We start from the raw sequence: 26621 nt of genomic DNA, 5'->3' as shown, positions 1-26621 counted from the left end.
GCTTCAAAGGCATTTTAATGGGGCGGCTGCGTAAAGATGGCAGGGAGGCCAGTTGCACATGTAGGCTATCCTTCACTGCTTTCCTGTTTCGTATTGTTCAAAATGGAATTAGAGCCCAGATTTCTCTCCTGTGGAATCGCTGACCTTGACCTCATGTGTGGGATCGGTAGCGAGCAAACAGCACAGGGATTGCCTCAAGTTGTCTGCAGCTGCTGCAGAAAAATAAATAAATAAATAAATGTTGCCTGTATTCAAGCCGTCGATATTGCTCAAGGATTGCGTAGATTGAATTGTATGGCAGAAAAAGTACTCTTATTTTATTTTATTTTTTTCAAGGAAACAAATCACCTGAGTCTTCGCTATGGGTCTCCTAAATTGAGTCACTAAATCATCTGAGTTTATTAACTGAAGTTAGTGAGATGAATTATCCAAGTCTCGAACTCGAATCTCTCAACCAAATTACCTTTAGTGTCTGCAGCCTTTAAGTGCTTTGGAGACGACAGCTGGATGACTCATAGGACCTGGAACTTGTCATCTTCGATTTGGTACAAAATTTCAAATCTGCACTGAAGGAGTTTGGATATACAGTCAAAACTCAGTTTTCAAACATCTAGATTCTCGTTAAAGTTTTTTACATTGATTACAATTGGAAAGGCTGTTTCAGTTTTTGAACAAATCGGTTTTGACAGGTTTCTGGAACGGATTATGGTGGGAAACTGAGGTTTGACTGTAGATAAGAAATTGATAGAAGTTATCATATTGAAAAGTTTCATGCTGTTGTATGCTTAGTTGGCCGAACACGTGTGACTACAATGCACAATGAAGGCACAGAAAATCTGGGGTCAATCTGAGGTGAACCGACACAGCCTGTTAAACTGTCATCATCAGGTAGGCGGAATTTAAGACTTGGTAAACTCCTTCACAGGAAGAGCTCATTACCCAGCTTGCGAATCTATCAGTTCTTAGAAAGACAACCCATTAAAATGTCTATGTTCTGTTGGTGTATGTATGTTGGTTCTTGTACCATGGGACATCCAGAGCCGTCGGATTCAAATCAAGAAAACTGTGTTTTACTAATGTATCACTTACATTTGCATATACTCTCAATAAATAGCTTGACAAAGGGCTGCAAAGGTTGGCCGTTGGTCGAAAGAAGCTCACGCGAAGTGGCTTCATGAAAATTACACCCGATGCCGGCAGTAAAAGACAATCTTCTTGTGTTCGAGCCTTTGTTCACAGTGTCCAAAGAAACATCTCTGACAGAAATCAAATTGTATGGGAAGTCAAACGACTCTGATTGTTTTGACTTGTTTTGTCACTTTTTTCACAACATATCAAGGATACCCTTCAAGTTTGGATTGGATTGGACTGGATTGGATATGCCTTTATTAGTCTCACAGTGGAGACATTTACATTTCACAGCAGCAAAGTGATGAAAGGAATGAAAGTAGAAAAACAAAATGCATGAGCTGCTGGAAAGGCAGCCACTCTCGCGGCGCCGTCTTGAAGTCAAAATAACAAAAAAAAAAAAACTAAATAACAAATAATATGACATGATATGATGAATATGATATGAGTTTGAGTTGCTGTCAGCCACTAAAAAATATGTGGATAAGTAAGGGACTTGTACCTGGACGGGTGTAACAAAAAATAAAAAAGCAACATTTAGCAAGCAATTAACATTTATTTGTATAAAGTGCACACAACAGGATTGATTTTCTTCAAAAGATGCACCTGCACCTTATACGCAGGTGTGCCTTATACGTGAAGTAATATTGAGCCATAACTAGGTCTCGCAACTACTGTCAGCAGCCACCGACTCCACCAGCCTTTACTGTAGCGCCTTATAATGTGGTTGTATATCTGGAAGACTTTAATATATTTATGTATATTATATTTGGAAATCTTTTTTTCATTCATTTTTTTTCAATTATTTAACATTTCTTTTGGCATCATGACAGTGCACATTATAGACCGATTCCCCTTATATGTGGAAAAAGTTTGAAAAAACTCCATTCATTTGGGGTGCGCCTGCTACACCGGAAAATACGGTATATTTCGCAAGGTGGGTTGAATCTGGGTACTTTTTTCTATTTCAGTAGAGTGTCAATACTTTTTGCCATCTCCATCCTGCAGACAAGAAGTAGAAAAAAATAGTCCCACTTGGTGTGAGGAAGCTTTTCCCATCCATCTGCTTGGAGATGAGTGGCCTTGGATGTCACAAAGTGGTTTGACGTGCCCCTCATGCTCATCAGCCAGGATGTGCATCACGCTTCAGCTTTGGCTCTGTCGTTCTGTTTTTCGTCAGGGTGTGCTTGATTTGTCTAGAAAGAGGCATCTTATGATTGATGACTCCCACTATGGTCTTTCAGCCACATTAGACTAGCTTGGGCTTTTTCCATAAATGTGTATAGCCTGCTTGTGGGCAGTTTAGGACAGCAATTTCCTCAAGTACTTCTCCATCAGCCTTCGCTTTGAGAGCCGTAAAATAATTTGCAGTAAATTGTCCTATCATTTGAAAAGGAGTACGACTGCATGTGGTGATTGGCGGTAAATAACAAACCAATTACTCCTCTCTTCCCGTAAATTTGAGAAAATTAAAACCATTGTTATCATCGGGACATATTGCATAAATCTGACATGGATTCAGATCTTTTTTTCCAAACCTTTATTTTATTTTCATTTTTTTAAACAGATGATGCAGACATGTTTCTATTTTATTTTGGGGAGATATAAAGCATCTATTCTCGATTGTATCAGTGACGTGCAGTCAGTGGAGGCAGGGGAGGCAGTGCCTCACCTGTCATCATGGAAAGCTGTCATGGAAATATCAAATGAAAAAATAAATTAAACAGTTATATGTATTTAGTGATTTGTACTTTAAAGTTCTTGTCCATTTAACTTCACCGTTTTAGGATTTTTTTCAAAATCGCTGAATTTTCACATTTACCGTTCAAATACTAGTAGAGACGAGCAGTGAGGCACCAGCCGGCTGATCCTCACCATGGATTGCGCAATCACTATGCTTACTGTGCTGGCTGGCTCTGCAGTGAGACCGCATTGCTGTCCTTCTGCATATCGCTATTAAAGCGTTCAAACACGTTTAGTATATGAACTAAATTTCTACAGTTTAGCTGGTGTATATAATGTAGAGTCATTGTACATTATAAACACTGTACTACAGTGTTTATTTTGTTTTATATTTATCAAAACGCCGTGCGTAGGTGAGGCAAACAGTTCTCCCGCCTCATGACAGGCAGGGGGCGCTTGTGATTCCAGAGATACTTCTTACTCCACGTCTGCAGAATAATAGAATTAGAGACAGAAAGCTACAGTAAACAGTTAGCAAGTAAAGTGCAACCCTGCAGTCATTTTTTTCGTGTTGCTTGGCCTCACTTTCAGAATGGAGGATTACATATGTAAATTGAAAGAATTTTCTAAACTGGACTTTCAATCGAAGCAGGAGCTAATAATTAAAGGAAGACCAACACCGGAGCTAAAAGGTTTGCTTCAGACAACGGGACACAATACTCGCTCTTTTCAGGCGGACTGGTACACACGAAAAGGCTGGCTGTGTGGATGTCCGGCAAGAAACCGCCTTTTCTGCTTTTCCTGCCTTCTGTTCTCAACTTGAGACAATGTCTGGACTCAAATGGGATATTGCGACCTGAAAAATTTACAACGGAGCCTCATCAAAAATGAGCGAAGACTCAACATCATCATCCACAATGCTAAGGAAAAGGAGAACCGGGAGATTTTAAAAGATCTCATCAATGCCACCTGCTTCCTTGCCAAACAACAGCTGGTATTTCGTGGAAATGTTGAAAGTAAAGGCTCTGCTCATCGTGGCAACTATGTTGAACGATTACATGCTTTCGCTGAGAAAGATGACAGGTTCGCGAGTCATTTTGGGACATCCACTATATTTTCTAGCCTGTGAAACAGAATACAGAACGATTTAATTGAAGCAGTTGGTGATGTCATTAGAAATGACATTAAAAAGGAGATCGGTGCAGCCCCATTTGTTGCTGTAGAAGTAGACGAGATTGTCATTCTCAGCACTGAAAACATACAGTCGGAACAGGACTGATCAAGGACGACTTTCTTCACTGGCAGTGATCTCCGTTGAGACAGAGAGACTTTTAAAACTGAAGAAAGATAAGGAAGGCTTCTACAAAGAAGTTATCGATGCCTTTCTTCAGAAGGAGCGCCGCATGGACTTCATTTACAAGTAAAGGTAACACAATTTTTTTTTTTTTTTTTTTTCTATGCGACAGTTTGTATATATAAAGAATGCTGACATGAAATTTTAAACAAAATACGTTAACTGTTGCCAATCAAATGGTGAATAAACTACTCTGTAGAGTTCATATGTTTGTAAATCTGACTATGATGACGTCAGTGCCTCACCAGCCATGAACCTCACCGCACGTCACTGGATTGTATGTTGTGATACTAAAATAATAATATCACAACACACACACAGACGCACACACAAACATTAATTTAAACATCACATCATAATTTCATCCGAGAACCATGACGTCATTCTTGTTTATCTCAAAACCAAGTCAGGATTTTTTCTAAAATAGTGGCTGTTGTATAACATGTCAAGTCAAAAAAATAATGACAAAGAGACAGTAGTCGAAAGTCGGAAACATATGTAGAAATATGGTTTGACAAACAGAACTAATTGGCACAATGCCCCCTTCCCCCTTAAAAAGGGGGAGGTGGGAATCAGCCTGACTCAAACATCCACATATTCTGGTGGGAGTGCACCGTCACCAGGTGATTTTCGGTACTGCACTGGACTCACGCACACACACACACACGCGCGGGCTCGCGCGCGCTCACACACACTTACGCAAATATAATCCCTTCTCTAATTTCCACTTGGCAATTGTGGATGGAACAAAGTGAAGGTTGTTGTGCGTTTTACAAGATGCTCCTGAATTGATTCGGACCGGAGTTTATGAGCCGGTAGCCCCGTAACTCTACTGATGACGGCCATCTTGAGTTATTTGCTCAAGTTGGGTGAGGCCATCAATTGAGGTGCCCCGGCGAGACAACAATTCAAATGGATAGCAACCGGAATGGATGAACTGGAGTGAAATTTCTCCATGTTATTTATAACCCAGCTTCCCACAGTCTCCTCAACTGCTGCGTATATACCGCACAGAATATGTGCAGTTTATACCTAGCTCTCTAGCTCGCTATCGAGCGAACTAGCTATCAAGAACTGCTGCTTTTTGTTGTCGTTTTTGTTTGTTCGCTCATCCACTATCGTTACATCGCCTTAACCTGTCCTATCCTTTCAAGGAATGTTTTATGACTGGCCCAACTTGTCTTTCTTCCCTTGGAAGCTTTTCTCCCACAATTCCCTTGGTCTTTCATCATTCTAAATGGTCCTAAATGGGCCGGAGGCTGCAGGAGAGCTGGCGGGGGCGCGATGGCAATAACCTGAACGTCGTGTCAGGAGATGAATTTGGAATGTTCAGTGCTTCTCTTGGCACAAAATGTATTTACAAATACGTCCGCGGCATCCAATAAAAGCTTTAATATTTAATTAGGCTTAAAGGCGTGACGGCAAGATGGAGGACGCACTCTCTTAAAAATCGCTTACACTTCGTGACCTACACTTCCATAGCTGTTCATTCATCATTTGCATTTATACAAGTACGTACATGAGAAATTGAATATGATATTCATCCAATAATATATATATTAATCATGTTAAATTTGCATATATATTAAAACATCCATGTCTAAATAGTTTTTTTCTACTTCCAACGTATTTCTTATCCATGGTGGAATTATTTCTTCCAGGTTCTCGCAGTGTTCATAAGTAATGATTTATCCCAATGAAATGTCTATACACTAAACGTGTATTAAATGGATCATATGGGAAGTGCAAAAACTACGATAGAGTTAAAACATCACAGTGTACGTCATTTCTTCATGGAGTCGGGAGACTACGTAAAATTGTTCTGTGCCAATTTTCCTTGCCAGGAAGAGCTTGTTGTTCAAAAAATACAGTAAATAAATGAATAGAATAAAGTATGCCCCCACTTCCATCTTTTCAACAATTGATATAATCATGCACTCTTTTTCTAAGTTACCAAACAAGCCTTGTAGGCACGACAGCGGCACGGCAATGACGCCATTTGAGGACGTCACACGGCCTGCTGACAGCTTTCATATTTTAGGGTTTTCTTGTCACATTACATTTACGTTTGAAACAAAGTTCAGTCCTCGCAAGAGGCACAAGAGCCCACGTCACGGCATAAATGTCCAATTGTCGTTGCTTCAAAATAGGGTGTGCTTTAAAAATGAATAACAAGAAGAGTGGCTTGCATAATTGATCGTGGCTTGTTACGCAAGCGCTCCTCATGAGTGTCTGACTGACTATTGTCTCCTCCAAATCGTCGCACCAGAATCCGAAAGTGTTTACGAGATATCTGCATGTAATTATGAGCGTATTAAAAACGCAGGTGGAGTTTTACCGTCCTGTCACGGAGAAGAAAAGAAGCGCACCCGACTCCAATCTCTTGTTGCCGCTCCTTAGCCGGTGCTCACACTGAGCCAGCGCATTAGCCATGCAAGCATCCATCCACAGTGCAGCCTGTCACTTATGCACAAGTCAGCCGGAAAAAAATCGATGGGCATCTAGGACTACAGTATCGCCACTTACAGTATCACCAAATATCATATAATTGAAATGAATGCATGACTCGTGTTGGTCACATCATGCCCGAATAACGGTGCCTAGACGAGCTGACATCGGGAATGAGTATGAAAGACCAGTTGCAACCAGGTGCAGAGAAAGTAAAATGTGGGGGAAAATGTGTTGAAAGGGTGTACTCATTTGCTGAAGTAAGGGTTTCTGAAGTAAACAAGGTACAACAAAAGCGAAATCTGTTACATTGACTAAATGGGTTGGAAGTGTCTTGAAGGAATCTAGGTCATATTCATTTCATAAGCCAAAGGTACAACTGGGTAAGGCCCGACTAGCGAGCGGCCCGAGAGGGTTCATTGAGAGTCATAGGACAAGTAAACAAGATTGGTGGGAAAAGGGCTGCCATGTTAACCCCACTCTCATGCCAGGGTTTTTGTCATTGTCCCTCGAATTCCAGGACCCACAGAATATTGAGTTTTAGGATTCCATCAACATTCAATGTAGCGTTAGAAACCTTACACTCTCTTCTTTCATCAGAAAAAAATTTGAGTTAATTCCTAAATTATATAGGTCTGGAGTTATGTGAGCTTAAAATGAAGGCAGATGTCCAAAATACAATGCAATACATACATATTGGTTTATGTAGCCCTTTATAAACAGCTGAAGCTGGAACAAAGCGCTAACATGGGAAAAGGGGAAATGCTGCCCCCCCCCCCCCCTGTGGAAGTAAAAAAACATTGCCAGAGATCTGGCCAGCATTTTAATGGCACCCCAGCAAGAAAAAAGAAAACCCGAACAAATTCAGGATTGACGCGTTATGTCATATTTTCAATTCTTGATTACATCAGAATCAGAATCAGAATCAGAATACCTTTATTCGTCCCGCAATGGGGAAATTTGCAGTCCACAGCAGCAATTGAAGAGGGATGGGGTTGGGGTGGGAGTGCCATTTGTGAATGGCAGTGAATGACTTAAAATGCATGTTTAAATAATAATAGTAATAACAATAATAATAATAATTGGATTGGATTGGATTTTTCTTTATTAGTCTCACATAATAATAATAATCATATAATAATAATAATCACATAATAATAATAATAATAATAATAATAATAATAATAATATAATAATAATAATAATAATAATAATAATAATAATATTTGAAATAACATTTGCCCGGAGGCCCACGGCGTACAACTTTTACGTCGGGCGTACAACTTTCAAAACGTCTCGGTCCGTGTGGCCGACAACTTCTTCAAGAAAAAAACACTTTTTTTTTTTCAAATCAAATGTTTTTTTTTTTATCATGATCTGGTTGGCGACCAACGGGTGGCGCTGTCGGCCCCGCCTGCATTTGCACAGGTGCTGTTCGTCCCGATCAGTGGCAGACTGCCACGTTTTGATTGGCGACCGACGGGTAGCGCTGTCGGCCCTGCCTGCTGGTCGTTCCAATCAGTGACAGTCAAAAGGACTCCCGGCACGACCATTCAGTCATTGGATGCATTGTGCATGCATTGTATGCTGTGCATGTGTTTGTTTCATCTTGGCAAACTCGTACTCTTCGTTTTTCTTTGATATGTTGTATTTTTCTGTTCAGATTATTTTGATGTTTTAGATTTTTGTTCCTGTTGACCTTATTTTAATACAATTTCTCAAATACAACCTGCTGCTCCATCCTGCCTGCTTTTTGGGATCCAGTACAGTAGTGTCGTGGTCCCTTGAGAAGTGGGTATGCTCTAAAATTTCACAAAAATTCACAGAAAGTAGTACAGAAAAAAGGACGGTTTTAGAAACAGCGACATGTACGACTACTACTCTTTTCACCCCAAAATGTCTCATTTCTACTCGCTCACTATTATGAAATTATCATGACTTATTGAGGAGCAGTTTTTAGTTACTACTGGTCACACAAATGAATGTAAAATGTATTTATCATGAGGCAAACATGGTGTTTTGGTTATTTTTTGAACATTTATTTCAATAAAATACTTTAAATCTGAAGTTGACAATGCATTCTTGTTCATATTTAACATTAAATACAACACAAATCATTCTCTTCCAAACATCAAAAACAATAAATTAAATTAAAAGTGCACTGTCATAAAATTGAAATACAGTAAAGTCTCGTTATATCGATATTCAAGGGAGTCCGAAAAAATATCGATATAACCGGGACTATCGATATATCCGATCCTGCGCCGAACTGCATTAAACAAAAGCCGCCAAAAGAGGGCAGCCAAGCGCCATATAAGAAACGGAGCTGGCCATTAGCTCCTTTTTTTTTGGGTGAGAGATGTTCCCCCAATGTTGCCTCAAAATGGCACATATAATTCTTTAATGATTGTAAACATGTATGCTTTAATCTTCAGAACTACAGTGTATTTGAAACATATTCATAACTGGATGTGTAACAAGAAAGCATATTATCCGAATCTGAAGCCATTGTTTGGATTCACAAGCAATGCAAGACGTCTTGGCGTGAAGTCATTTTTATTTGCATTTGAATAAAAAGTGACATCGGCTTAATACACAGTATGGAATGTTAATAATTTTCAAAATCATCGCGCTTCAGCAGACAAAACAAGAAACATTGTTGCAAAAAACGATTGCATTCATATACAGTACAGTGGGCATGTACATAACACAACAGGGAAACTGCAACGCTTACATCTTACTGTATTATGTATACAATTTAAAAAAGTCATCAATCTTCTTCTGCTTCCCATTTTTACCTTTTAACACAAACACTTCAATCTCGTCTGCTACACACGAGCTAGCGTCTGAAAATGAAAATGGCTCTGCTACACGGGTGCTGGGCACGTAACCAAGTCACCTGACCAAGTCGACCAATGGCGCGACTGATGGCGTGACACGTAACCAAGACACGTGACCAAGTTGACCAATGGCGCGACCAATGGCGTGTCACGTGACAAAGTCACACGGCCAAGTCGACCAATGGCGCGACCGATGGCGGCACACGTAACAAGACACGTGACCAAGTTGACCAATGGCGCGACGGATATATCGATATAAACAACAAAAATGGCCGGCGGGGGATGAAAAGGAGCACCGTAATAACCGGATTATCGTAATAACCGGGTATCGTACTAAACGGTACTAATTATACATAAAAAGACTAGAAATGTGCAAGGGAAATGAAAATAGTATCGTAATAAGCGGTACTATCGATATAACCGATATCGATATAACGAGACTTTACTGTACGTTTGTTCTAAACAGCTGAACAGATTAATTCAACAAAATACACTGCTCTAAAAAATTAGAGGAACACTTCGAAAACACATCAGCTCTAAATAGGGGGGAAAATGATCAGGTGAAAATGATCAGGTGATGCACTAGTAACAAAATGATGCTACATAATTTGATAGAAATCAAAATGATCACCCTATAGAGGGGTGAAATAAAAGATGTCAAAGAATTTGAAATTTCCTCTGCGTCATTCCAGATAGTTGAATAGGGAATAACAGACAGGTACTTGAACTATAGAACCTTGGAATATTTACTGCGCCTCAGCAGACAGCAACAGATTTACACTTCAAGTGCACCTGTAACAAAAGTAAACAGTAAACAATATAATAAAATGATAATCAACAGTAAAAAATATATAAAGTGAGTTTAGTTTTGAAATGTAAATTTCTCCACTGTGAGACTAATAAAGGCATATCCAATCCAATCCAATCCAAATCTAAATCAGACTGCTCTGCCATATATATCGTCGCATCTCTGTTTTGTGTGTGCGCGCGTGCGTGTGTGTGTGTGGGTGTGGGTGTGTGCGTGTGTGCGTGTGTGCGTGTGTGTGCGTGTGCGTGTGTGTGTGTGTGTGTGTGTGTGTGTGTGTGTGTGTGTGTGTGTGTGTGTGTGTGTGTGTGTGTGTGTGTGTGTGTTGGCAAGTTTTTGTCCCTGCTCATTCAGTTAGACAATGCTTTCCAAACAGCCTAGACATAGTCATAAGAAGTCGGCACTATTCTCGAACCTGAATGCACCCCAAGTCTTGGATGACAAATAAACAGAGCACAGTACACTACGGCTGGTAGTTTCTTCAATTTATTCATAGTAATGCACCACATTTGATTGTTGGTATACGCAATGCCGAAATTAAGTGGGTATACGCTGTATACCGGCATATACCCTGGACTACACCTCTGCGCCATCAATACCGTGCAAACTGTGACAGTTTTTTTCAATAAAGCAAAAGCTACAAGCAAACCGCTACAAGCCACGTGGACTCCTCTTTCTAAGCGCGTTTCAAAACTTCCAAGTACACTTTACAGTCATGGTATAATCCTAAGCACAAAACAGGCTTCTGATTGGCTGCCGTGCAGAGTATGCAAATTGCCAAACAAGCGTTCGTTTGGACTATACCGTGACTGTAAAGTGTACTTGAGAGTTTTGAAACACACTTAGAAAGAAAGCCAACGTGGTTAGCAGACAACCTATTGCAAACATTGTGCACCATGACGACAACTGGAGCGAAATCTTCAGCAAGGGATATTTACCATAAATTAAGCAAGGGAGCATTTGTGGTAGGTAACTTAACTTCAAAAAATCCGTTACACTTCACAACATTTTTTTTTTTGCGATTAGTCGTCTTATTGTGTTTCAAGTTGTGAAAAATGGAGCAGGCAACTTTTTGGCCGGGCAGGCAACTTTATGGCTGGGCAGTCAACTTCAGAGTTGTCTGCCCTGGTGTCAACATCTGTCAAGTAAAACAAAAACATTGACTACATTGTTAAGTGAAGGGGCTTCAGTGGGAATGGAATGAACAACTGGGCCAGGTGCAGATCCCAGAAACACCATTCTGCATGTTTTCCTCCTCCACAAATCTGATTCAAATGAGAGCCTGATGTTGATTCTGAGCTATGACAATCGGAGTTTAATATTGATTGGATTGTTTGAATCAGATGTGTTGGAGCAGAGAATCATCAAAAACTTGGAGCATAGTGGCTATTCAGGCGCAGTGCTTTATTCAATTTCATAGATCAGGCGCAAATTTGGTCCAGGCCAGTAACTTGTCAAAATCAGGTGCCCCCGTTTTCTCTCTTTCTCTTTCTTGAGTTAATTTGAAAACAATGAGCAAAGGTTGTCAAGTCAGATAAATGCTGTGTAGTGAGCATTTTAAAAGAATGGAGCCCCGACTAGCTAGCGCCTTGAAAGAACAAAACAGCGGTGGCCCCAATATAAGAAGTTGTTTATCGTACCGGTTCTCATTAGGAGAGCGCATCACTTATTTTGAGCAAGTGCCTCAGGGAATGCGGGAGGGGGGGGGGGGTTGAATCTTCTATGAAAGAAGTCCTGCGTGCGTGGCGGTGCCATCGTTAGCGCTGAGGAGCTTCGACATCTCTTTTGTGTTCTCAGGGATGGGAGTTTTTTTTTTTATTATCAAAGTTCCTCATCCAAAGAGCAGGCGCGGCGCGTAGATCAATGTCTGTCTATAGTGGGAAGCCAATTAATTTCCTTCACTGGAGAATTCACGTATGCGCCAATCAGGAAAACTTGGGTACCTGGGCGCAATTTGCATGCCGCCCAGGTGCATTTGGCGGGAGACATACTTCTTTAAAATCCTCCTCAAACCATGATGTAGGGGTCAATCAGACTCACGATGGTAAATTCTGCTCTCGATGACTACAATCTGCAGAGTGCAAATAAAAAGTAAAATAAAGGACATCACTGCCCTCTGCTGGTTATCAAGATACAATACATTATTAATAGATTAGATTAAATTCGATTAATCTTTATTCGCCTAACCATAAAATCAGATTTTATGGTTGCTGTTAAAATTCAAAAAGTCAATTGCTAATCTGGTACACACTTAAAGGACAACCGACGTTCCCGGACAAGTTGTGTCCATAATTTGTAAAATGGCTTGAAATGACTTCTACTGAGCGTATTTTAATAAGATTTCACCGCATATAACTATATTTTACGTTTTAAGGCTCGCGCTGAATATTCAGGAAGTCTTGTTTTTGAGTTGGTACGTGACGTCACTAAAGAAACGCCCCTGACCGAAAAAACACACATTGTAGCAGTCCTTCCATCACGTCAATGTATTTTGCTGTACTTGTTTGGTCTGAAAACCTTGTGTTGCACCCAAAAGTCGCCAGAAGAGGGCGACCAAGCTCCATATAAGGAATTTATCAGCCTGTGGAAATTGAGGTGGCCACAGGAGGTCACCATTTTGTGCCTCTTTACTGGGACCCTACATTGCAGTCCAGATGCCTCAAAATGACACTGAATAAATTCTTTAATCGACTGCAAACATGTATGCTTTCCTCTTCAGAACTATTTGAATCATATTCATAACTGGATGTGTAAAAAGAAAGCATATTCTCAGAATCTGAAGCCATTGTTTTGATTCTCCAGCAATGCAACCTGTCTTGGCGTGACGTCACAAACTGGGGGTGGGACTTTCTGAAAATCCTAATTTGCAGCTCAATTTTTTGCAGATTTTGGACACTTGAAGTCATTTTTATTGGTATTTTGCTTTTGAATAAAAATATACTGCGTGTTTTGGGAATTTTAGATGCTAGAAAACGTTTTTCTGATGTCAGTTAGGAAACAAAAAAGTGATGTCGGTTGTCCTTTAAAACAAGTTGCAGCCGTGTATTTAGAAAACCCTGATGTGTCTGCCGCTGTACACCTGCAGAAAAAATGCGTGTGCTTGAGAGTTTATTACGTATTATTATTATTATTATTATTATTATTATTATTATTATTATTATTATTATTATTATTATTAATGATATGTGATATTGTGATATTTAAAAAAATACATGAATTGGACCTATAACATGTGCAACACAAATTGGAAAATATACATATCTATTTCCCGAAGATCAATAAGTGTGGACACCCTCTCCTGACGAGTGATGTGGCTGTTTTCAGAATGACAGTACACAGGTTATCGTGTTAAATGGGAATCAGCACAGAGTTGCCACGAATTGAAGCACCACTGGTGACCAATGGGCGAATTTCAGTTGTTCTGGGAAGCTTTCTGCAGCTCGTCTAACGGTTTTTGCTTAAAATGGCTGGAATTTCAAATTGTCCATATTCCAAAAACAGTTCAAGTTTTATTTCATGAGATAACTTTTTCACGTGTTGGAATATTACAGGTGCATATTTTACATGATTTTTATTTAAATTGAAGTTCCAAACTCAATTTTCTGTCAACAGTGATGTGCAAGTTGTATTTAATTCTTGTATTTAATGCTGTCCTGTGACGATCTCTCTTGAGTCCACACTTTGATCACGTGTTTTCTGGCATGTTCATGTGCAAGAAAAACCTGGGGGATGAGGGGTGGTGGTGGTCATGTGGAACCATGTGACTCGGCCTTTTTAGACAATCCCTGCCTTTGATTGGAAAAAAAGGGGGAAAAAAGAGGAAAAAGACAATGTAAGAGTTAGTTGGCGTGTATAATTGGACTGTGTCTTGATTTCTTTATTATTCTACCCAGTTGCGTCTCATTAGAAAAAAAAGTAGCATCCATGCTGATAAATAAATAAATAAATAAATAAATAAATAAATAAATAAATAAATAAATACATTCATACATAAATATTGGAAATGAAATATATGATTATTATTATTATTATTATTATTATTATTATTATTATTATTATTATTATTATTATTAATGGAGTTCCAACATTTCATGAACGGCAAAGTTGTGTGTTTAAAATGTCAGGATCAATTTGGTTCATAAGTGACAAGTAGATTTGAGAAACCAATAAATAAACTTGATTTTCCGCGAGAGTGGCTGCCTTTCCAGCAGCTCCTGTACTTTGTTTTTCTACTTCTTTCTTTCCTTTCCTCTTCCTTTCATAACTTAACGCTGCTGTGAAATGTAAATTTCTCCACTGTGAGATGAATAAAGGTACATCCAATCCAACCCGATTACAATATATTTTAGAGTATATACATTTTATATATATTAAATATATACAATATATTTGCACCTAAATTAGTTATCATTTAATGTTAAGACCCTAAAAAGAACCTTTGTGACTTTTCATTTTCTTTTTCTTTTCATGCCACAAAATCCCCAGAAGAGGAACTTGAGTAAATGATGCTGATGTTCGTGCGTGATTGGCTCACGCGGGCAGAGGCACAAAAAATGGGGGTGGGGGGTAGTCATGTGCTAATCTGCTCTTTTAAATCACTTCACTTGTTTGGAAGTGGGGTTGGGGGGGTGTGGATCAAGGTGGGGCGGGGGTCTGGTAAAGAGAACCCAGGAGCAGCCAGGAAGAACTCATTCGGACGCAATGTGGCGGTACTGCTGTGCATTGGTCGTGCTTGGCTCACTTCCGGTGGGCGCCCAGTTCCCCAGAGAGTGCGTGACCCCCGAGATCCTCCAAAGCGGCCAGTGCTGCCCGTCCCCGCCGGGTGTCGACGCAGGCCCGTGCGGCTCCGGCGTGGGCCGCGGACAGTGCACGTCCATCGTGGCGGACGCGCGTCCTCACGGCCCCCAGTACCCGCACGACGGCGTGGACGACAGAGAACGCTGGCCGGTCCGTTTCTTCAACAGGACGTGCCGCTGCAGTGGCAATTTCAGCGGCTACAACTGTGGACGGTGCAGACATGGCTGGTCCGGAGTCAACTGTGACCAGAGAGTGTCTGTGGGTGAGTGCGCTCCATGGACGGAACACTCGGTACACCTGTGTGGCATGAAAAATCGAACACTGTCATCTAATTAGATAAAATTGGTCAATTTAGCACGCCGTTATATTCAGTCATCCATTTTATGGACCGCTTTATCCTCACAGGGGTCGCGGGTGTCTATGAGCACTATGCATGCGAAATCCTGAACTGTTTTTTTCCAGCCATTCACTGGGCAAATATAGACAACCATTCATTCTCATAATCACACTTCAGGAGAATTTACAATTTTCCGTCAATCTGCCATGCATGTTTTTGGAATTTGGGAGGAAAGCGGAGTACCCAGAGAAAAGCCACCCGGGCACACATGCAAACTCCACACAGAAAGACTGGACCTGCAAATGAGTACCTCTGTACTGTGAGGTGCAATATGAGTCCACTGTACCCTCATACTGTCATATAAATTTGCATTAAGCATTTAAGCATTTTAGGACAAAGTCACGATGTTGAACAGAAGGGAAGTAGCTCAATTTAATCGGGACATGGCTCGGTCTAAAAGTGATTTTCCATCGACATAAAGCAAGGGTGTTAAACTCATTTTTTTGCAACATGCCACATTGTAGTTACAGTTTCCTCTCGGGCCGTTATGAATGAATGGGAAGCCACGAGAATGTTTAATCCCCTCCACATATTACTTAGAGTGCACAACAAATTAACTCATGTGGCGACCCCTGTAGGGAAAAGCCGAAAGGAAAAGAAGAACAAAATAACCCATTCATTACAAAAATGTAGTGAGTTCACTCCAGTGCCAGGGTTTTTGTCATTGTCACTCAATTTCCAGGACCAAGAAAATATTGAGTATTAGGACAACGTAAACATTCAATTCAGCGTAAGAAACCTAAGACTGCTCTTTCATCAGAAAGAAAGAGCTCATTCCTAAATTATATGAGTCTGGAGTTATCTGAGCTTGAAATGGGCGCGGCTGTACAAAATACAATAATAATAATAATAATAATAATAATAATAATAATAATAATAATAATAATACATTTCATTTATAAGTATCTTTAAAAACTCTCAAGGACACTGTACAGTCACAGGATATTTTTTCTGTGGGTGAGCAGCGGCAGCCACACGCGCCAGCGTTCACTCAACCCGGGTAAAAAAATATAGCGATTTAACAACAGCTGAAGCTGGAACAAAGTGCTAACATGGAAAAAGGGAAATGCCGTCTCCTTGTAAAGGGAAAAAAATTGCCAGAGGTCTGGTCAGCGCTTTAAGGGCACTCCAGCAAGAAAAACCAAAACCCAAACAAATTCGGGAATGGCGCTCAAAGTCATATTTTCAATTCCCGAATAAATTCGCGAATGGCAGTGAATTAGTGAATGAATAACTACTTTTCAAATTTGAATTACAAAAAATAATGACTATTATTGTGGTTTACATGGGACAATTTGAAATCTTGCTTCTGACTTTAGCAAGCATCATGGAATTTGCACAAGTTTGATATTCTTTCGCGGACCAAATTAAATGATATGGCGGGCCAGATTTGGACCCCCAGGCCTCGACTTTGACACCTGTGAGATTAAGCATCAATAAGCAATTACAAATGTTCTGCAAATATTTTGCTGGTAACTGTGAAAAAAGTTTGGTCTGGTGTACCCATTACCTTCCCCCCACTCTTGGCTCACTTTCCCATGTAAATGGGAAAATTGATGTTTTTTTAGAAACAAAAGTTCATTTTTTACCATTAAACCCAAAAATTTAAATGTGACATGATAAAACCAACGGTCCATAACACTTTTAATACCCCGAGTATGAATCTCTGGTCTTTGATTTTACAACGTGCAGATGTAGCATTGCAACTTTGAAACATTTGGGGACGAGGGGTGGGGGGTGCAGGTTCCATGGTTATCAAACAGACTCACATGTGACTAACTGACATCTGCAGTGAGAAGAAACATAATGCAACTCAACGCCACAGAGAAGCGAGCCTTTATCAACGCGCTGGACCAAGCCAAGCGCACGGTGCACCCAGACCTCGTGATCACCACTCGGCGCCACGCCGAGATCCTCGGTCCCGATGGTAACATCACACGCTTCGAGAACATCACCATCTACAACTACTTTGTGTGGAGCCATTACTACTCCGTCGGGAAGACCTTCCTTGGCGCCGGTCAACCCAGTTTCGGAGGGGTGGATTTCTCTCATGAGGGTCCCGGATTCGTCACTTGGCATCGGTACCACCTGCTCCAGCTGGAGCGAGATATGCAAGTAAGTCAATGGGCCACTTTAGCATGTGTTGAGTGCACTTGGATGGAAAATGGGGTTCAGCGTTCAAATCTCATGGTTTGGCCTTCAAAATAAAGTACACACATCAGTTCAGAATAAAAGAAAACAATACAACACAATATGTATTGATTTATATAGCACTTTAACAACACCTGAAACTGTAACAAAGCGCTTAACAAGGACAACTATCAAATACAGGATAAATGAAAAATGTTTTCAAGACTTGGGACACATTCTGCCACAATTTGCAAGTTGAGGGTGGGCCTCAAAAAAAAGCAAGCTGGAGGGAGTCGCAGGGTGTATTTGACAATTGTATGAAATGAAGTGGGAAGGAACTAAATCAAAAAGGGGCAAAGTCATCAGAACAAAAATGTCCAAAATAACAAACAAAACCATGACTAAAACATTACTGAAAACATAGCAAACCTGACAGTGTGAAACAAACAATGACTCCACACTGGTAGTCCTTTTATAATCCACTAATAACAAACGGCCAATAGATGTGAAGCAGCAGGGGGAGCCCTATTGTGCCACCTGTTGGTCACAAACTGAAATGTGACACATTCACATTTGGTTCTCCCAAAACCATTTATCATTTGAACCACATATTCAAAAAAAAAAAAAAAATAGACAGCATTCTGTAGTTTGAACTTTGAGCTTCCTTACAATTAAAGTGAAATCCTCTTATTTGCAACCATGTCCTACATGGATAACCATTTTTTTAGGTGGTACTCAGAGTCAAAATTTGTCCAACTTTGTATTCCCAACCAATCCGTGACCTGATCTGTAATTTTCCGTTTGGTACAAACCCACACCAGGACATGCTACAAGAGCCAATATTCGCCCTACCCTACTGGAACTTTGCCATCGGCGGCACCACGTGCGACATTTGCACAGATGACCTGATGGGAGCCCAAAGCAGCTTTGATGCCGATTCGCTCAGTTCCAACTCCATCTTTTCGCAATGGCGGGTCATCTGCGAGAGCGTGACCGACTACGACACGCTGGGAACCATCTGCAACAGTAAGGCCGTTAGTCGTCGTTGATTTTACTCTATGCTCGCATTATGTTTCTCCTTGTAGGCACGGAGACGTCTCCGATAAGAAGGAACCCGGGCGGCAACGTCGACAGGCCAATGGTCCAACGCCTCCCGGAACCTCAGGATGTGGCCGATTGCCTGCAAGTCAGCACTTTTGATACAGCGCCATTCTACTCTACTTCCTCTGAAAGCTTCAGAAACACGGTTGAAGGTGAGCCTGCTTGCATCTAGTTTGAATGGAGACCTGGAGCCAATATTAAGGGAGTACTGGAGTACGGAGAGGCCTGTGTGTTTCAGGCTTCTAGGTGCCCCATTGAAGGTTAAAGGACCATTTTTTGGAGAGTACCCGTGCATACATTCGTGTGCCCTCCCAAAATGATTTTTTTCTGGTTGGTAACAAAAAAAAAACTGCCATATTTAGTATTGGCATTCTTTGCTTTGTTGGGTGTCCACTTTAATGATTTTAATCATAATACATCCATCCATCCATTTTCCGTACCGCTTATTCCTCATTAGGGTCGCGGGGGGTGCTGGAGCCAATCCCAGCTGTCTTCGGGCACGAGGCGGGGGCACCCTGGGCACTTCGGGCACCCTGAATTGGTTTCCAGCCAATCACAGGGCACACAAAGACAAACGACAGTCACTCTCACACTCACACCTAGGGAGAATTTGGAGTGTTCAATCTGCCTGCCATGCATGTTTTTGGAATGTGGGAGGAAACCGGAGGACCCGGAGAAAACCCACACGGACCATTTAATAGAAAATATTTTAAAATATAAAAAATAAATAAACAATAGATAAATACATAGATAAACAAATAAATAAACACATAAATAAATAAACACACAAATAAATAAATAAATACAACATGAATGAATACAAAATGACCACATAAAGAAATATCTATGGATACATGCTCAAATAAACAAACAAATAAATAATTTTAAAAATAAAAAAATAATACATACATAAATAAAAATGTGATTGAATGAATAAGTGAATGAATAAATGAATGAATGAAGACATGAATACACAAATAAATGAATACATGAATGAATATATAAATAAAAATCTACATACATAAAAACATGGATGAATAAAAACTGACCAAATAAATACATACATACATATATCAATAAATAAATGTTCAAATAAACAAACAAATAAAAAGTAAATAAATAAATACATACATACATAAATGAAAAAATGAATGCATAAATAAATAACCAACTAAATACATTAATTCATACATACATGCATACATACATACATACATACATACATACATACATACATACATACATACATACATACATACATACATACATACAGGAAAAGATACATCAATAAACAAGTAAATAACAAATTAATAGATACATTGAATTTTGAAAGGTCCTTATAAATATAATATATTATTATTATAAATGAATAAATTGTTAGGGTCGTTATTAATGAAGCAGGAATCAAAAGTAAAAATAGAAAGATTCTTTAATCTTTGGGACGGCACAAAATGTGACTGCCCACCCCGAGGGGCATGCAGGGGAGAAGAGCCAAGAGGAAAGCGAGAGGTGGAGCTTGTTGGGAGATCTTTTATAAAGTTGGACAGGTTGTGATGACATGTGAAGGCGGACAGAATGTGACATTATGACAGGAAATCCGAGAAAATAAAATGATGTGAAAGGAAATAGAAAATATTTTTAAAATGTGTTTGTATAACAATTGCCTTAATGTAAATAAATAAATAAATAAATAAAATACATAAATACCTGATATTAAATTTGAATACCCAACCTGTACCTTTTCTCCCCTGATCATTTTTTTTCACCAACCTTCTGATGGGCACAAAAAAAAATTGGTTTTTAACCACCTTTTGGTTTGTCAAGCCTGTGCGTGGTAACCGCAAAGGATTTTCCTCTGGCTTCTGACTGTCTGAAAAAGTGTTCCTTTAAGGGTAAATGTCAAAGTTTGGTCAAGTTTTAAAATGGGGTCTCTATTTATAAAAAATGGTTTGAGTTGTTTAAGTTTGGTCTAAAAAAAATATAATAATTAAACTGTCAGAATGTGTGACCTCAATTTTCACAGTAGGTCGGGTTTTAAAGTTAATGTTATTTTGTGGAGTCTAGGCTATAGTGCCCCCCAAGGGAACTATGACCCCGCAGTAAGGAGCCTCCATAACCTGGCCCATTTGTTCCTGAACGGCACCGGGGGTCAGACCCACCTTTCGCCCAATGACCCCATCTTTGTCCTGCTCCATACCTACACGGACGCTATCTTCGATGAGTGGCTGCGCAGACACAGCCCAGGTACGTCTTGGTGACACAAAATGCTTAGTTAGAGCTCTCTTGTCAACACAGAGGACGATCTTGGATTTTCTTAACAGGCTCGGCCGAGTATCCTGACCAAAATGCCCCGATCGGTCACAACCGAGGCTACAATATGGTTCCTTTTTGGCCTCCCGTGACGAATGCTGAGATGTTCATGACCGCTCCAGAAAACCTTGGCTACTCTTACGAAGCCGAATGGCCAGGTATGCAAAAGCCACTCCATTATTTTTCTGACTGCTATTCTAAACTCAGCTTTTATCTCAAGGTCAACCTTTCACACTGACCGAAATGATCACAATGGGCATCATCGCCGCCCTAGTGGTTGTCGGCGTGGTCTTCGTGACCACCACCTGTGCTGTACGCAGCAGGTCTCGTAAAATGGATGGATTCCAGCCGCTGCTTGGGGATCAGTACCAGCGTTACGATGACGGCAAAAGTCAGTCAGCCGTCTGAGCTACGGCTTCACCCACGTGCCTCATAATCTGTCATTTGTAATCGTATTGTAACTTCAAGACAAAACAAGGCTAATTGAATGCTGTCAGAATGCAGGAGAACCAAAGAGTATTTATAGTCTTCCAGGTCAACCAAAACATGACTGCTTTGGGGGGAAAACATGATTATAGTTACTTCAAAGTAACATGACACAATCCTAAAAACAAGCAAACAACAAGTCCTCCAAATAATCACTTGATTAAGTTTTAATTTGTGCTGTCTTGTGGTAAATATTCATTTAATTTCTACAATTTTTACAAGAATGCATGCGGCATGGTGGACGACTGCTTTGTGCACAATGTCGAGGTTGTCAATTTGAATCTTTCTATGTGCAGTTTGCATGTTCTACTTATGCTTGAGTGCGTTTCGGGTAGTCCGGTTTCCTGTCACATTCCGAAAACACGCATGGCATGTGAATGGAGTAATCTAAATTGTCCCGAGGTGAGACTGAGCGTGTGTGTGGTTGTTTCTCTTTGTTTGCCCTGCAATTGGCTGGCAAGTTGTTCAAGGTGCACCACGCCTGTAGCTGGGATAGGCTTCACCACACCCCTAGCTCGACTCCTGATCAGATCATAGATAGATAGACAGTCACGATTTCCAGACATTCCAGTCGCGTTTTTTTAGGACAAAAACCGGCATACCCTTCTTTCACAGAACAGCCGCACATTGAAAAAAAAAAGAGAGTTTTGAGAAGTTGGCACCCGACGTTTTTTATTTTTTTAATTAGGGAAAATAGATAAACAGAAATAGGGAATATGCAAATGTAAATAATTAAAGTCATAAGTTAAGAAAACAAAGATCCAAGCAACATCACAATTTGGGTCAGATGAATCAATAAGAGTAATAAAGTCAAAGTCAGCTTTATTGTCAAATATGCTAATATGCATGACATACAGCACAGATGAAATTACTGTCCTCTCGGACCCAGCATGCAAGGCACTTATAATTACTGTAACAAACATAAACATGAAAACGCCAATTTGCCGGGAGAGGGGAGCCGCTGCGTGTTCACGCGCTGCCATCTTGGAAAAAAAACTTGAAAAAATAACAAATATGACAATACAAAGACACAGAGTCATTCATTCTTCAGGACTTGCTGTACCCTCTTTGTGATGACATGAAGCAGTTCTAGTTGAAAGAGGAGAGGATCAAAGCATCCATGTCAGCAGTCGATCAGGGACGTCATGGTGGAATTTGTACGTGTCACGGTTCGCGAGGTGGTGATGGCGGGTGCGGATCCCAAGAAGCAGGCAGGAGTGAGTAGGAGGTTGTTTGACTAATTGTATTAAAATAAAGGTCAGCAGTAACAAAATGTCTCATCTCATCTCATTTTCCATACCGCTTATTCCTCATTAGGGTCGCGGGGGTTGCTGCAGCCCATCTCTGCTGTCTTCGGGCACGAGGCGGGGGACACCCTGAATTGGTTGCCAGCCAATCGCAGGGCACACAAAGACGTACAACAGTCACTCTCACACTTACACCTAGGGACAATTTGGAGTAGTCAATCTGCCTGCCATGCATGTTTTTGGAGTGTGGGAGGAAACCGGAGTACCCGGAGAAAACCCACGCGGGTCCGGGGAGAACATGCAAACTCCACACAGGGAGGCCGGACCGGGACGCGAACCGGCGACCTCTGCACTGTGAAGCCGGTGTGCTAACCACTTGACTACCGGGCCGCCCCAGTAAACATCAAAATGATCTGAATGGAAAATACAAAGTAGCAAAAGAAAACCAAGTGTAAAAGTCCGCCAAGGTTAAACAAACACGTACACGATGCATGCAGCAACCAAGCAGCAAACAAACAATGAATCGGCACCGGATGATCGTGCCAGGTGTCCTTCTAAGTGTTATTGATTATAACGACCAGCACCTGCGAGGCTGCCGGCAGGGCTGACGTCGCTACCCGCTGGTCGCCAATCTGATCGGGACGACCAGCACCTGTGCAGGTGCAGGCGGGGCCGACAGCGCCCCCCGTTGGTCGCCAACCAGATCATGACAGTACCCCCCCTTCAAGGGGCTGCTTCCAGAAGTCCCAACAGTCTCCCAAAAGGTCCACTCGCCAGGGAACGGTCGGTGGAGAGGGCAACCGCTGCCTCTCCAGCATACGACGGGCGGCGGCCTGATGGGAACGGGACTCGGCCTGGGGTGGACGAAGACGCGGCACGGATCGTCGTGGGCGTGAGTGCGATCCCTCTCGCACGTTCACGCGACGGCGCATGGCTCTGCGTGGACGTCGAACTGCCAGGTGCAGAATGGCACCCCGTACGGCCGCATGGGACCAGGTCTCGGCCGGACGCCGACGTGGGCGTGAACTGCCCGGCTCCGGGGGAACGAGACCAGTCCAGAGCCGCTCCGGGATCCAGCGGTGAGTGGGGTCTCGGACTGACGTTGACGCGGACGTTGCACGGCTCGTCGTGGATGAGACTCAATTCGTCATGTACGTCGACAGCGTGGCTGGACGTGGGCGTACACTGCCAGTCACCCAGTTTCACCCTGGACGGCCACCTGGAAGGAGGTCTCGGCCGGACGTTTACGTGGACGTTGCGGCTCGTCGAGTGACGCGATTCAAACTCGAGGAGGCTTGCGCTAACGTGGACGTAGCATTGCCAGGCACAGGGTGGAAATGAGACGGGTCCGATGTACCTGCGGGATCCGATGGTAGGCCGATTCATTCTGTCACGTTTTGCGAGGTGGTGATGGCGGGTTCGGATCCCAAAAAGCAGGCAGGAGGGAGCAGGAGGTTGTTTGAAAAATTGTATTAAAATAAAGTCAGCAGGAACAAAATGTAAAACATCAAAATGATATGAATGGAAAAAATACAAAGTAGCAAAAGAAGACCAAAAGTAAAAGCCCGCCAAGGTTAAACAAACACGTACACGATGCATGCTGCAACCAAGCAGCAAACAAACAATGAATCGGCACGGGATGGTCGTGCCAGGTGTCCTTTTAAGTGTCAATGATTAAACGACCAGCACCTGCGAGGCTGCAGGCAGGGCTGACGTCGCTACCCGCTGGTCGCTAACCAGATCATGACAGTACGTCTACTACAAGCTAAATGTTGAAAGCAAACACGAAGCTGTAGCATCCATTGACGAAAAGAGATTGTCTTACATCTCCTGTCCCACATAAATCCGCTTCAATTCCAAGCCGCGACAGTTCCACATACGCATCGGCGCTCTGCGCTGACGCTGCTTTCTTCTTATCGCGGGCTCCTCAAGCCATGCATCCATCCAACCGCAGACTGTCCAACAGCACTGTCCTTTCCACTGAACAAAGTGGGGCTGTGAAGATGCTGCCCATTACAGGCGCAAAAAAGCACAATGGCCCCAGAGCTGTCCAGCGATGGTAGTCAAATTGCTCCGACATTCCTCCCATTCACAAAGACATCAGTGGCGACTGTTTAACGCAATATTTCATTTTCTTTTATTTTTGTGTTGAAAACTCTTCTTCTTTTCCTTTCGACTTTTCCCTTCAGGGGTCGGCACAGCGAATCAATGTCCTCAATCTATCCCGGTTTTGTGCATCCTCTTCTCTCACACCGGCTACCTTCATGTCCTCTTTGACCACATCCATAAACCTCCTCCTGGCATTTCAAGGCTCAGCATCCTTCTCCCGATGTAGTCACTCTCTCTCCTGCGGACGTGTCCAAACCATCTCAGTGTCGAAAACTGGTGTCAAACATTTGTAGTGGCACTACTTTACCCGCAGGGAGTGCTCTATCCCCGCAAGTATAATACGTCATGCGGGACACCATCAGGAGACCACTTGCTTCCAACAAAGGGGAATATAATGCATATATCGTTTCCTTTCCGTGGTTTTTGAGCTGCTAATTTGATGCTTTTCTTTATTTTTGTCTCCATTAACACCGTTAAAAAAAGAAGCATGCGATTGTTGTTGAAATTATATAACTATATAATTATATATTTTATCCCTGGGATAAAATATAAGTGTAGTTGTTGGAATCGTGATACACCATATAGCTCTTGAGTATTTTTAAAATGTATTTTTGTCCCTGCCACTTATTGAGCAGTTAAAAAAAATAAAGATATCAAATACAGTGAGACCTCAACTTAATTGGTTCCCAGACAGAGTGTGTAAAGCGAAAAGTGTGTATCTAAAAAAAAAAATATTATAAGGTTTAATTTTCATAAATTTCACGTTTGTAGCACAAAAGGTTTGTAAGATAAGGTGTTTGTAAGTTGAGGTCTCACTGTACAATATATTTGAAGCAACTGCTTTTAGCATAATTTTGTGAATATCCTCATTATATATTTAAAAACGTGTACCAATTTCAAGCAGAAATTATGCCTTGTTTTTGCCCCTCCCCCCCATCGGTTAGCATTGCAGTTAACATGACTGGAGAGTCAAATATTAAAAATACAGTATTCAATTAAATGTTTCCTATGTCTCTGCTGTATCATGTTATTTTTAGATAAAAATCATCAGCCATGCCAGTGACAAATTAGGGAGCAGCATTGATTCACAAAGTGTGTGTGTAGCACGCGAAACATATCAAATAGCTACATTAGGTTACATATGTCAAATATGTATAAATACATATATGCAATATAAGTATTTATTATTATATATTTATATTTTTATTATTATATATTATTATAGTACTATATTATTATATTATTATTATTATTATAGATAATATTATATTATTATATTATATATATTATATATATTATATGGATATATTATATTGTAGCCGTTGAGGAAAGGAGCACACTCGACTTAATGTGGAGATGTGTTTATTCCAACGGCTAACAAGTGGATCTCACTCAAACAGAAAATGCAGTGAAACCCGCACCCGCCCCCTCCCGTGCACCTGCTGGGTGAGATGCCTGGTCCTATTATTATTATTATTATTATTATTATTATTATTATTATTATTATTATTATTATTATTATATGCATATATAATATATAATAAACATCGTTACATCCATATATAGTTACATACAGACACATATATCAAATATGATCTTTATTTACTTTTTTATATTTTTATACTTTGCACGATGTACAGTTCTTTCTATGTAACTTTTTCTGTGCAGTTGTACATTTCAGTCCCCTGACATTTTTCTTTGTGCATATAATACTTTGTTCATCTTTTGACACCCCCCAACACGTTCAATTTTGCTGCTGTAGATTGCAAATTTCCCCATTGCAGCA

General features: G+C 41.0%; 1 protein-coding gene across 2 annotated transcripts; it reads left to right on the top strand.

Moving 5' to 3' along the window:
• The first annotated feature begins 14910 nt into the window (after positions 1 to 14910).
• LOC148902072 (5,6-dihydroxyindole-2-carboxylic acid oxidase-like) lies at positions 14911 to 25787 on the top strand. Of its 2 annotated transcripts, XM_088990299.1 has the most exons (8): positions 14911 to 15317; positions 17245 to 17567; positions 18404 to 18608; positions 18668 to 18835; positions 20748 to 20927; positions 21005 to 21151; positions 21214 to 21384; positions 24916 to 25787. In XM_088990299.1, the coding sequence occupies exons 1-8, from the start codon at positions 14960 to 14962 to the stop codon at positions 25059 to 25061; spliced, it is 1698 nt and encodes a 565-aa protein (XP_088846425.1). In that variant the 5' UTR covers positions 14911 to 14959; the 3' UTR covers positions 25062 to 25787. The 2 variants fall into 2 exon arrangements, with proteins under 2 accessions (XP_088846425.1, XP_088846426.1); XM_088990300.1 differs by lacking the exon at positions 24916 to 25787 and having other exon boundaries at positions 14913 to 15317; positions 21214 to 24899.
• Positions 25788 to 26621: the final 834 nt, after the last annotated feature.

Source organism: Hippocampus bargibanti, linkage group LG02, assembly GCF_051943395.1.
Source record: "Hippocampus bargibanti isolate YZ-2025 linkage group LG02, ASM5194339v1, whole genome shotgun sequence".
In the NCBI taxonomy this organism is placed as follows: Eukaryota; Metazoa; Chordata; class Actinopteri; order Syngnathiformes; family Syngnathidae; genus Hippocampus; species Hippocampus bargibanti.
The sequence above is the reverse complement of the archived record's forward strand: the minus strand, read 5'-3'. Positions and strand labels throughout refer to the sequence as shown.